Genomic DNA, 14,381 nt, shown 5'->3' with positions numbered 1-14,381 from the left:
TTAAATTTACTTTAAAAATTCTGGAAAAATACCCAAAACATTAATTTTTAAATGCCCCCCATTCCAAAACCCGACGCACAATGGGGTGGGACTTTTTACCTGTTCTTATTGGGAGGGTAATCAACAATTTGCACCAGGTTTAGCTTCTTTTTTTTGGATGTTTAGGTCCGACCCCTATTTTTACTGTACTACAAGTAGAGGTGTAGCTGAAAGGGATAAGAAATCTGGGCACTTACCTGGTTTCTAATTTTAAGTGCATGTGTAAGGGGAATGAGTGACAGGTTCGAGTGAAGTGTCTCTGATTTCCCTCTGTGGCATGTGGTCGATCCCTGGGGTAAATTGTTTATCTGCCGTCATGAACTGTTCATTGTTTGACAAAATCTTTCAAAATGGCAGTTTAAAGATTAATATTATCGTATACAGGAAGCAGTTTCCATCGAAAATCAATAGCAGTTGGTGGACAGCGGGTTGGTGGTTTAAAGAAGGACTTAGTAATACATTTTTATACACAATGTGGTTTTTTTTTTTTTTGCCATCTTTCCTGGCAAACTAAGACGGTGGCAGTTTAACAAGGTTCGACTATTTTATTCAATAGTTTTCATTCTCAGTTCTTTTGTATTACTTCATTTTCTTTTGTTCTATTCTCTTGTTAACTTTTACTTCTACACACTAGATATACGTAAGCAGTGACTAAAATATACTATTAATTTCTATGTGATGATATCTGTAAAAAACAAAAAGTGAAAATTCAATAAGAAAACACTTTACTAAATTTTTGATGTTCTATGCACAAGCATTCATTTTAAAACTTGCAAGTGAACACATTAATGAAACTTTTTATAAAGCTTAAACGTGTAACATTTAAATATATTCTAAATAACTTTCAGTAAAAAAATCTAACTTTTCAAAAATGCAAGTATAGGAATGCTATTTTTTGAGTTTTGCACAAAAATTTTCACTAGATTAATGCAGTAAAAAATCTGATTTGCAATTACAACTGTAAAAATAATGACCAGTAACAGGTTCTGGGCTTAGTTGGGCAGGTCCTAGCCAGTCTATAAATTCCCAATGAGATCAAGAACCCTCTTAAAACTAAATGCAATTTGCAATTTTTGTGCATAAAAACATTGGTAAATCATTCATTTAATTTTCAAACACAAAGGTATTTATTCACTATGCTCTTAAAATTATTCACCTATTTGCAATAACAGCTGCTTTGGACAAACACAAATTACAATTTCAATCATTTCTAATTCCAATACTTTGCTTGAAAATCAAAATTTTCTGAAATAAATTCAAAAGTTAGTTTGTTTTTTGCTGTTTTTCAGTAATTTAAATTTTGTAAAACCATGACAATAAAATGTTTTACTCATGAGCACTACAAGAAATGTGACATGAATTAATCCAATATGCATTCTCTTAGTTCTATTGACTCAAAATTAGGTTTAAGAAAAACTTGCTTGCGGATTGAGTTTAACTTCAACTGCTAGTTATAAACAATTATTACTTCTGTTCTAATTAATTTAGAAGCTTGGAACAAATGTCATCTTATGGAGAAAAATCAAGGCTTGTAATTGGCATACAATGTTAATATGTGCAAGGATGGTTTAGCACCTGATTATGATATTTGTGTGAAAATTTTGCTTAAAAAACCTTAAGCAAGTAATAAAAAATACAATACTGTTTCATATGATTTAGCCAAATGAAATTGGCCATTTCAAATTAGCATGAAAAACAAAATGCACCTCAAATACAGACCTTTTAGTTCTTACCAAAAATGAAAATCTACTAAGGCACATTTTTCTATATAAGAACTACAAACTAAATTAATCACTCATAAAATAATAAAAATTACTTTTTTCTTATTGATGAAAACTTACATCCCATAAATTTGAGGGGTAATCTCCAAATTTTCCAAATATAAAAATAATTCAACATCATGATGCTTCAGAAGATGGTCATATATCTTTTTCAATTTGAATCCCAAAGTGTTACCTTGGCCAAAGTTAACAATTTGACTAAAAGGCTCTGCGCAAACTAGTGAATCATTCTAAATGAACAGAGAAAAGACAATGAGTTTTAAATCAAACTCCAGGAAAGTAAAACCAATGCAATCTAAAAAGAAAAAATAAAATAATTTCCAACTTCTAAACACACACAACATTCGAAATAGAATTAACACTAAAACATGTATATGATATAATAATAAAATTTCAAAGAAAAATTATTAAATTATCAGACTGATAAAAATATTTACATTATTTTTTAAAAATCAGATACTCTATGCCTGAGGAAGACATTTTTTGAATTCTCCAAGAAATTTTTACTTATAAAAAATGTGTATCTTGATACAACAACAAAATAGCATGACACAAAGAAGTAAACAAAAATAATGAAGCGTTCAGGTGACAAAACATTGTTGCCTTTTTTGAAAAGTTAAAAAATATGATGAACCAAAACCGATGGAAACATTTCCGGAGTTAATAATCCGGAAATAAAAATTCAGACGATTATTTCAAAATATATTTTTTTACAAAAATTATAAGAAAAAAAAACAGTATCACAAGTGCTAAAAACTTTGCTTTCAGTTAAATGATACAGGTTTCCTAAATATTTTTAAAATTAACTACAACATAAAAATTGAAATTAGTGATTCACCAGTAATTGACCATTTAGTGGAAGTTTCTGCAAGTGCTAATTAATTTTACAGGAAAAAAATAGAAAGGTTTCTATGTGTCAATAAAAGTATCAGGACTAACAATTGCTAGTCATTTTTCTGTTTTAGTAATTATTTCTCAAATTATTTTCAATAGTAGTTAAAAGGGTAGATTTTGCCAGTAATTGACCATTACCTCTAGTAATTCAGCAGTGTCCGTCAGTAATTAACCACTTTTTAAAACACGGCAAAAACTAAAATCTATACTATTAAAACGCGACTGTATGTATGTCTGTATTAGAGATGGGCAATGTCTTTCTTTTTAATGATCTGTTCATCAGAGGATTGTTCAGTCTTCTGACCCGTTTATTGAACTTATTCATTTGAATGACTTCATTCATTAAAAATGCTGCAAGTGATCTCTTTGCAGGACATACCCATGTACATTCAAAATGTTTCATTCAATCAACAATATTCTTTTGAAGAAAAACAACCAGAATTGCCTAAAAGTAAGAAAATATGCCTGCAAAAAATTAATCAAAAATATTTATTTAGGTTCAGATGTATAAAGCCTATTAGATACCAATAGACCATATGTGACAAAAAAAGTAACAACAAAAATATCGGTAGCACAGGCGAGGTAACAGATAATTTAATTTCAAAAAAGGACTCACCCGAATGTTGGGGAGCTTCAAATTATCCTTTAGTACCCACAGGAAAACATCAAAAAAAAAAAACACAGCACATATTAAAATGAGGAAAAAATTAAAAACTAATAATCCCAATAAAAAATTCTCAGGATACTGAATGTAAAATTGGAGACTTAGAAGTCGCCAAGCTAGTAAAAAAAAAAAGCCTAATTAATAGGATGGTAGTTAACAGGGATGTTATAGATAGATTGAAAAGGATCGCCAGAGAGAAAATAGATAAAAATAATTTTTAGAAATAGTTTTGGCAACACAAAGTTTGAGAAGGATTTTAACAAGTGCGTGGGATTGGAAGTGGAAAATCCAAACATTTTGTTAGTAGCCTAAACAAGTTTCAGAAAGTATTACTAATAGACACATTGAAAAAATGTGCAATGAACTACAATGGTTAAAGAAAAATAGCAAATAAAGCAGAAACTAAAAATGGTTCGAAATGATATTCTACTGCATTGAGAAAAATGAACTTTGGGATTGATTTAGAGTTAAAAATTTGAAAATGATAGTTGTTGTACTGTGGGAAGCCAAATTATTAGGGACACTTCTCAATTTCTCAAGTTCAGGCTCACTTTTTGAAGAAATAAACCAGAAACCACAATTTTTTTAATTCTGAATTGCTACTGGTATCATTATTATTGTTTTTTAGAAGTGGCAGCACTATCTGTCTGCTTCATTTTACAAATATTTGAGGTTATTCCACTTTTAGTCTCTAGTAAGAAAAAACTGCTGTTGTTTTGAGGTTATATTAAGTATTCTATAATTATTTCTTCTAAAGTTTTGATGTCTGCTATAGTTAATACGTAATTAACAATTATTAACTCATTGATGGTTTTGAACGTCCTAGTGAACATGTTTCAAAAGCATTTTACACTTATTTTTCTGATGCTAAATGATCATTGTCAAATGGCCAGAGGTGCAGGGTGGTAGCTAGACATTGATAGAAGGTAGGGCACTTGATTTACATGGCAAGTTACTCCAAAAAAAAATCATGGGGAAGAACTTCAAATACAAATGTGACGACCGGCAACAGGCTCTGGGCTCAGCTAGGCTGGTCCTAGTCAATTTATAAGTTCCCAATGAAGATTGATGGCCCTCTTAAAGCTATCCACCCCCTTGCTTGTTACCTCTTCTTGCAGTAAACTGTTCCAAGTGCCCACGACCCTACTAAAGAAGTAGTTTTTCCTAATTTCCAGGTTAGCCTGAGATTTGAATAGCTTAAAACAATAACCTCTCGTCCTGCTTTCTGTGCAAAAATTTAACCCCTTATCATGTTTCATTTTGATAAATTTAAGCAACTGAATCATGTTCCCTCTGACTCTCCTCTGCTCTAGGTCAGGGCTGTTTGACTGGCGGTCCGCGGGCGGCATGCGACCCGCCAACACATATTGTGCTGCCTGCTAACTTCTATAAAGCATATTTCTTTTTTCGACATTTTATAGTATCACTAGTGGCACCCGCACGGCTTCGCCTGTAATAGAAAAATTAAAGGTCTTTTGGTTCGCTTGTATATTTACAAATGATGTATGGTGAATTTTCTCGCCAATTGGCTTGTACCGACGTTACAGTTCCACGTTATGATAATTTCGTATCTCGCCAATTGGCTTGTGCCCATGTTACGATTCCACGTTATGATAATTTCGTAATTTATGATAATTTTTTGTTCTTAAAATTTGAATAAAAAAAGAACCACATCGAATTTTCGAAAAATCGCTTCGAGGTGCACACCCCCATGCTACATACTAACTTTGTGCCAAATTTCATGAAAATCGGCCGAACGGTTTAAGCGCTATGCGCGTCACAGACATCCTACGGACATCCTACAGACATCCTACAGACATCCTCCGGACAGAGAGACTTACTGCTTTATTATTAGTAAAGAAGAAGCATCTGAGACAACCATTTTTGGTCAAGACGGGGTCCCTGAAATTCTCTCGATCGCTCTTTTACTCCTTTTATTGTATTGGGAGAAAAAGGTACAGGACATCTACAGGTCAAGGTTAAGCAGTCCTACGCTGGTGTTCAAACGAATTCTCCCATTCTTTTGGTGCCCCCCTTTCTTGGTGCCCTGGGCCTGTGCCCCATGGGCCCATGCCTTAATCTGGCCCTGGGTAAGAGGTTATTGTTCAACTTATTTAAACTGCGGGCCACCAGGTGATCAGTGACCAGAATTCTGGCCCATGGGCTCTTTGCAGTTGGACAGCCCTGCTCTAAGCTATACATATTAAGCCTATTAAGTCTGTTACCATAATCTAAATCTGAAAGTCCCCTTACTAGTCTAGTAACCCTTCTTTTTGAACTCTTTCCAAAAACAAATATTTTTTCTGAGATAAGCAGACCAAAACTGAACAGCATACTTCTAATGAGGTCTTACTAAACTCCTATATAAAGGCAGAAGAACCTTCTTAGATTTGTTTGAAATAGATCTATTAATTAACCCAAGCATTCTGTTGGCTTTGTTGCTTGCAATGCTGCACTGTTGACTAAACTTGAAATCCTGATTTATTAAGATACCCAGATCAATAACATTTTCTGCCTCATTAATGACCAAATCCTGTAAATGATAACTCGTAGGGGAGAGTCGGTAAATGCTGTATGGCTGGTAATGCCGTACACTGTTATTTCTGAAAAATGCTGATAGGTAGCAGCACAGTATCAATCCCGCCTAGTCTTCTACTGAACCATAAATGTTTTGTTGTTGCCGCGAAGAATTTCACTAGAAAACTGCGGAAATATTTGTGATTTAAGGTTTGTTCAAATTCGTAAATTTTATTTTAACTTTGTTTGCTAGCTGCTAGAAACCACCCAGTTCCATTTTATATGTGTCTTGGATTTTTTTTTTTTTTTTTTTTTGATAGTTTAAGCGATTTATTTAACGGTTAAGTGGCAGATGAAATCAATAACTGCTTCATTTAAGCATGCTTAGGCTTAATGAAGCAGTTATAACGAAAAAAAGGGTAAGGTTGGGTAACTCCGTACATGGTGTATGGCATAATCCACCAGTGTACGGTATTTGCCTTCGGGCATGTTTTATCTGAAAATCTTAGATTTAAGCTTTTTAAACCATTAAAAAATTTTATTTTTCCCTTTTTAAACTAAAGAGTGTTATTACACAAAGAGTTGTTAGATTTCATGCAATATTTTAAACACACCCCACGAACGAGGTTTATCCGCCCTTCCCACCCCAAATAAAATTCTGCGTACGCTAGTGAGCACATTTATTTCCCTGTCAACTACTGTCGATTTTTTAGAGAGTGTTAAATAGCCAAAAAAGCATATATCCCTGATTCTACGGCCAGTACAAGGGGTAGTGATGCATTTTCTGTCACATTTGTCTCCGCAATCTGCTTTCCGTTAAGGTCAGTAAGTGCGATCTTGGGGCAAGTGCGGCTTAGGTTAATAATCAGAAACCGGTAATATCTGCAAGGCTGCTGCCATCTGGGTAGCTTGGTAAACGTTATTACTTTGCACTGCGTGCATTAGATCGCGCTATTTGAATGGTAACTCTACTCCCTCCCTCGTTTCCTAACTTTTCTCATTTCCACTACATTGCCATGTTGTTATGGTTCGAGAAATCATCGTTTCTTCTGTTGTTCTTCTCACTTTTTCGTGCTTCCAAAACGTAGGTACAACTATTTCATGTCTATTTTTCGTATTTTTAAAGCTGAGATTTATTATTTTTTACTTTAAAATCAATTAATTTTAGTGCTGCACTAGCCCCAGAAAATTATACGACTGGGAAAGTGTGGCCCGAAAAAAAGGGGCAAGTGCAGCCTTGCATTTTTTGGGGCTGCACTTTCCCATTAATCTGGCAATGTTCTTTTATGACAGATATAATTTGCTTGCAACGATTTAATGAAGCAATGTAATTAATTTTTAATCCCTGTATCTTTGTCTAACTAACAATAAGTGTCACTAGTCTATATTGCTCCAATTGTTTTTTTTATATTTTTAGTAAAAATGGTGCGGAATTACAAAAGAATAACGTCAAAAGCTAGCTCCTACCAGTCGGGAGGGACCTTATGCTGCTTTAGAAGCGATACGTTTAGGTGCCCTTACCTGTAAAGGTGCAAGCCGGCATTTCAAAATACCGCGGGCAACATTACAGGATCATCTGAAAGGTCGGCGTGGAGTGAAGTCCAAAACGATGGGCCGGCCACCTGCAATATCTGTTGCAATAGAACGCATGATTGTCGACAATCTGAGGCACATGGAAAGGTATGGTTTATACCGCAGAGAGGTCATGGATCTTGTAGGGGAATAAGTCCGAAGGAACACTATTTCAACACCATTTAACAATGGAAATCCATCTGCTGATTGGTTTACTTCCTTCATTCACCGCCACAGGCTGTCCATAAAGAAACCCCAGGGGGTTGAAATAGCCAGGAAACGTAGTTGCGATCCGTTTATCATTGAGGATTATTTCAATTTACTATTGAAAACGTTAGCTGAATTTGACTTATAAAACAAGCCTTATAGAATTTGGAACCTGGATGAGACCAGTTTTTGTAAAGACCCAAGCAAGACTAAAGTTGTTGGTGCAGTAGGAGCCCCATGCACTAGAACAACTAGTTCTTCTGGTAAAGAAAATGTTTCAGTTCTACTAGCGTGCAATGCTTCAGGAGAGAAAGCTCCACCTTTGATCATCTTAAAAGGAGAAAACGTTTGGGATCAGTGGACAGTTCCTGATGGAAGGGGATTTCCTGGTACCACATATGTAGCCACAAGCAATGGCTGGGTGGAAACAGAAGTTTTCATCAACTACTTCGAAAAAGCTTCATAAAGGCTGTAGGGATTGAGAGGCCAGTTCACTTAATTTGTGACGGGCATTCAACTCATGTTGGTCTAGATTTAGTAGAATTAGGAAGAAAACATAATATAATAATTATGAAATTATATCCACATTCCAGCCATATACTTCAGCCCCTGGATTTATCAGTTATGAAATCACTGAAAACTTGTTGGGACACATCGCTGACATCATGGCAAAAGCATCACTTTGGCCAAAAGTTACTGAAACAAGAATTTTCGAAAATGTTGGGAAAAATTTGGGAGGAAACTGACAGTAATATAATCAGAAATGGGTTCCATAAGGCTGGTATTTTCCCATTCAACTCCTCAGTAATTCCTGAAGATAACTACCATCCTTTGGCCTTGAGAGAAGATAGAAAGAAGCCAGAACACAGAAGAACTCAGCGCCAGCACCAGATAATGAAAACTCTGATCAAATTACAAATAACATATCGCAATCTGCAACTCTACAACCTCAGCCAAGCGTTTCTAATAATACTTCATCAACATCAAGTCATATCACGTCATTTGAGGAACTGCTTCTTGACACAATTAAGTGTCATTCATCAGCAGGCCCAAACAAAAGGCGCAAAAAAATTGCAATGGGAGCTGAAGTTATCACTAGTGATGAAATTGTGGAAAGAATGAAAACCAAAGGTGAAGAAGAATGCAAAAAAAATTTCAAAAAAAATACGAACATCCGAAAGAAATTATTCGAGGAGGAAGAAAGTGACGATAATGAAAATTTGAGTTTAAGGGAAGATTCACATGATGAAATGACAGTCGAAGAAATGATTGCCACAGAGCAAAAACAGCAAGAGGATATCATTCAGTGGGGAAGGCATCCAACGGAGAGAAAGGTAGGCAACTGGGTTTTTGCGAGATTTTCTACAAAAAAGATGACTAAACATTTTGTAGGACAAATTACTAATATAAAGGATGATAATTACCCTGAAATTAAATTTTTGAAGTTAAAAACAGCTAGGTGTTTAGTTATCCTTCAAGAGACGACGTTAGCGAGATCCAAGACGACGACATTGTATCAATCCTTCCAATTCCCTCTTCAGATCATAGAGGAAATTTGATATTCCAAGTAACGTTTTCAGAATATAATATAAATTAAATAGTTAATTACTATACTAAGTGTACTTATACAAAAAAATATGTTCAAGTTCGCCAAAGACATGTTACCTTTTGTCAGTTGTATAGTTACCTTTTGTATTATTAAGTTCATATTTTATACGTTCGTTGATATTCAAGTTTCAAAGATTATTCCCTGAAGTGCAAGTTTTATTTTTGTTTTTTCAAGCTTATTAGCAAAAGAAAAGTTATCTTTCATGTTCTTTATTTAATTTAAAATAAAAACTTTATAATTTTGTTTAATAATCCATTGTTCCTTGAACGTTCTTCATTTTATATTGACAGGTATCGTTAGGAAAAATGTAATAACTTCTCAATGAATAGGTGAAAATAAAAATAAAAAAATCTTTTTTAATCAGGAAAAAATACTCTATTGATTGCACTTGCCCCTTATTTTCTCAAACGGTTTTTTAAAAAAAATCAGATAGGTGATGCTCTTGCCCCACTTTTATTGAGAAAGTGCAACCCTAGAGCACAATAGATTTTTTTAAAAATTTCAACTTTTTCACCTGCAATGATTTTAACAGACTCATGTCTTGGGAAAAACACTAAAACAGATAACATACGAAATAAAAATTAAAAAATTTGGATCAAGTCTTGTAATGTCTAGGACTTAATAAAGTCGAACTGTACAATTTAAGGGCTGCGCTTCCCCCAACTCACCTTACTTGTTTTGGTCAATTTTAAGCTTTTGATGTGTGCAACTACTGACTTAGAAACACCTGTTAAATATGCAATAGCTTTCTAGAAATGTAGGGAGAGGAGTAGTAATTCTTTTATTTCACTACATTTTCTAGGGGATGTGTCTGAAGCCTTGCCCATTCTAAAAAAAGTTTTGACAATATCAAAAAATAATATAAATAAAAAATTGAAATTTAATCACAAAATGTAACAACATTGCTTTATTAATAAATGTTACTTATTCTGAAAAAATGGGAGAGATTTGAGTACTTTCCTCCAGCAAATTCTCGAAACTGGAATTTCTATGTTATGGCGAGAGTGGATTCAGCTGTTTTTTCTGAAGTTATTCAAAATTGAAACCTAAAAATTTTAATTTTGCACAATCTTCGATGATATTAGGGGGGGAGGTTCTGGACCACTGGAATTCTTTCGACATTGGTTTTTATCAATTTTTCTTTTTAAACCGTAGGATCCGAAACTGTGAGTTTGTACAGCATACAGAAAATTTTTTTCCTCAAAAAATGCTTGAAACTCACATTTCGGCAGCCTTTGGCCTTTGATTTGATAATCTTAATAATGTAGTCTTTCATGCTCCTCAATGGTATTTTAAAATTGCATGTTTTTAAATAATTTAACGGAGAAAAATATTTTGTCACTTTCATTCCAATTGTTATAAACAGGGTCGGCGAGAGCAAAAGCGGATCAGGGGGAAAAAATGACATAGGTCAATTTTTTCACAGGCCCCCTTCTACACCTTTCACCATTAGGAAATTTTACCCTCTGCACGAGTTCAATTCCGAGCCGGGCCCCTATTCTCCAACTAAGCTGACATGATCTCACGTTGGTCCTTGTTGTAAGTTGCATTTTATAGCAATTAGGAATTGTCATTTATAAATAAAAGCACTAAAGAGACCAAAATTTTTTTTACTTTTTACGATCACTTAGGTTTGCCTGTTTTTTTTAATTTATTCATTTATTTTTTATTGCACCACTAAAAACATATTGGCAGCCCCAAGGTCTGACTAACTAAAAGTAAGGCTCTATTAATGGCCACATTAATTTGGAGGTCTCCTGAAGACTATGCAGTGTTTGATTTACATTTTTAAAGCACGAATGCACTTTTGGAGGCCTCTTTGTCTAATCACACAACTATGCATAAATCACTTATGTGCATTTATGAATCTCCTTTGGGCCGCCTCATAATCGTGACTAGTGATGTTCGAGATATCCGTATCCGTGGATATCCGAGGAAAAATAAAGATCTGTATTTGCATCCGTATCCATTACTTTTTTGGCAGATCTTAAACAGATCTTTTCTATTCTAAAAATTCTTAAATATTTGAGTAAAAGACTCTTAAATTCCGTTTAAATTAGGTTTTATTCCCTATTTAAATTATAAGGTATCATTTCAGACGCCAATGGCCCTCTAAGACATGTTTTTTTTTTCTTTTTTAATTTTTAGTTTAATATTTTTTGATAATGATTTGGGGTTTCTGTTGTTCTTCATTTTGGTTTTTCTCGGCATCCCTCAAAAAAAGTGAGACAAAATTCTCTATTTACTGTTCGTAAAGGTGTTTCAGCTCTGTTATTCTGTGGATTGGAGTAATCTGGGTGGAGTGGGTCAGTGCTGTATTTATGCTGAAATAAAATGTGAAAAATTATTTATAGCCTATCCAGAAGCAGCTTTACACTCTTGCTCCTGTATCTTACATCTACCGAGCAAGCTAGAAATAATTTTTCACATTCTATTTAAGTATTAATGCAGCGCTGACCCGTTCCTTCCAACTCTCCCTTAATTTTAACGGAGATTTCTTTTAAGAGTAAATCATAGTCTCTACTATATTTTCACGGTAGATGACATTTTTTGAAGAAACAGTGTCATTATTATGATTGGAATACCTTCCCATAATAATTGTAAATTTTAAACTTGGATAGTTGAATTGGGCAAAAAAAATTCTGAGATCCGTATCCGCGGATCTACTTTTCTAACGATCCGGCACATCACTAATCGTGACCAAGTAAATTCGTTACTGGCAGAATGATTCAAAATTCCCCTTTAAAGAAGTTTTTTTCCAATTAATGAGGGATAATTTTTTATTTTTTTTAAAATACATGTATTTTTCATACCGTTGCAATGCTATGCATTATTCTTTAAAAAATTTGGGGCCCCTTAGGAACATGGGGTCCCAGGCTTAGGCCTAGTCAGCCTGTGTGGTAATCAGGCCCTGGGCAGCCCCATTTCAGAAATTCACCCTCCCCCCTTTTGGTGATGGGCCTGCCTCACTCCACTCACAAGCTTTAGCCAATGCGTAAAAAGGAGCCGACGCTGTGTTTTGAAAATTTGCGTTATTCTAAACACATGCCCGTAAAATTTACATTGTTCTGTTAGTAGACAGGCCCAAAAGACTTTGCTGTTACTTGATCGACCCGAAACATGACCGGTCCACCGCGCGAATGCCAGGTTGCCCGCCGGCTGTATCCACTACTGGCTTCATGCTTGTTCCCCTTTAACTTTATACACTATTCAGCCTGTAATACATTTTCTTCATTTAAAAGATTGTAAGACATTACTTTCAAAATACTAGCAGAACTACGTTAGATGTCAAAATAATGAAAATGCTTATTGACAATCCAAGTATTTCTCCTAGTAGGCCTTCCACTTCGTCACATACGGACTATCCCAACTGAAACCATTTGAAAAAGTAGGACCAAAGCTTAGGAACCAGGAAAGAAAAAAAAAGAGGATGTTCACAATCCTGACTGATACTCTGATTAAAGAAGCCCTCAGGCAAGAGCAGTTAGAAGCTACAAAGAAAAAAACAATGTGCAAAACAAAACAAAAAGGAAAAATTACTTAAAAATTTAGAAGTTTCTATTGAAGTAGAACAAGATTCACTGTATTTCATAATAAAAAGCCAAATTCTTTTACAATTCGACCCTCTAAATGTAGTTTGGAATGAAAAGCATGCCAAAAAAGGTTGTTTACTATTGACATTATTTGTTTAAACAATAGGTAAAAATATATGTATATTTTTATGCATTTGTGCCGTTAAATGCAACCAAGGTACATTTATTTCACTGCATTCTTATTTAAAAAACAATATTTCACATTTTTGTTTGAATGTACCCTAATTTGTGAACTAGCCCTACTTTACCTCAGCATTGGGAAACATTATGCTAGCAAAACATGATCATTTAAATGGGACACTGAGAGAAAACAATCAAATTGAATTAAAAGGTTCTTAATCTATATGAATCCAATGTATACAAAAGGCATCAAAAGTTTCATTAAAAGTAATTCAACAATCTGATTTTATGGCTTTTTTTTCGTAAAAAAAAAAAAAAAAACCTCGATTATAGAACCACTTTCCAACACCTGACCCTATACAACATTGAGCAGCTACATATTTATAATGCACTGATGCCAATAGAATACATAAAATATTTCAATTAAAATATGAAACAGTTTTCAGATTGCCAACTTATTTAACTCAATTATTTATTAAGTTTGAACAAAAAAGCATTTAAAAACATTTGAGTAAAATTTGATCTGAAATAATATAACATTTCTTACTTTAGAAAAAGGACTATCACTCATTGTGTACCAGGCTTCCACAACTTCCATCAGTTGACTGAATAAGAAGCTAATCAGATATTAAAAAGAAAAAAGTATCTTGAATCAAGAAACAGCAAAATTTAAGAATAAGAAAAATAATTTAAACTAACTGAATGAGTATTTTCTCTACTTACAACACTAATGGTAATATTGTTGTAAATGAAGCAAATATTTAAAACAGCAATAAGAATTGCAATATTTACTTGAGCATACCCCTCAAATAACATTTTGCTTTGCTAGAAACTAATTAACTGACCTCAATATGAAAAACTGTAGTAAACCACATGCTGCTGGAGTACAAAGGTGGATGAAATTAGAGTAAGGTTATTGGTGAACTTGGTATGGTTTAGGACAGGGATGCAATGATTAATCGGTACTAATCAGGATTTTTATTAAAATTATTTTAAGTACGTCCAAAACTAGAAACTGTGCTGAATGAGTTCATAAATAGTAAATAAATGTAATTTTCTGCAACATAAGGTAAGCTGTCATATAATAATAAAAATATGGAATTAAACGAGCTGATGTGTGCATCACATGACTTCCTTTTACTCCAATTTTAATGTATTTTCCCCATTATTGGCAAATGTTTATGTAATTCAAAAGTTTACTCTCTAAATATCACCACCAGTGGTCAAATAGAAACCATATTTTAAAAAAAATAAAAATCTCCAAATTTGCCGCCAACTTTGCGACCAAAAGACTGCCAAGTGTCCGCCAAATTATAACACCACTTGAGTTTACATCGAAATTAACAATGATTTCCCCCCAAAAAGGGGCAAAAGACCCCTTTTGG

General features: G+C 34.0%; 1 protein-coding gene across 1 annotated transcript in view; it reads right to left on the bottom strand.

The window, feature by feature from the left end:
• Nucleotides 1-14,381, bottom strand: part of LOC129231738 (TBC1 domain family member 5-like) — a 112,465-nt gene that overhangs the window by 40,139 nt on the left and 57,945 nt on the right. The window contains exons 10-11 of the mRNA XM_054866100.1: nucleotides 13,544-13,613; nucleotides 1,881-2,050 (exon numbers count right to left, since the gene is read on the bottom strand). Coding sequence (XP_054722075.1) covers nucleotides 1,881-2,050; nucleotides 13,544-13,613 — 240 coding nt within the window. The remainder of the gene's footprint in view (nucleotides 1-1,880; nucleotides 2,051-13,543; nucleotides 13,614-14,381) is intronic.

This window comes from Uloborus diversus, chromosome 10, assembly GCF_026930045.1.
Source record: "Uloborus diversus isolate 005 chromosome 10, Udiv.v.3.1, whole genome shotgun sequence".
Taxonomy (NCBI): Eukaryota; Metazoa; Arthropoda; class Arachnida; order Araneae; family Uloboridae; genus Uloborus; species Uloborus diversus.
Note: the sequence above shows the minus strand (reverse complement) of the source record. Positions and strands in the feature narration are given on the sequence as shown.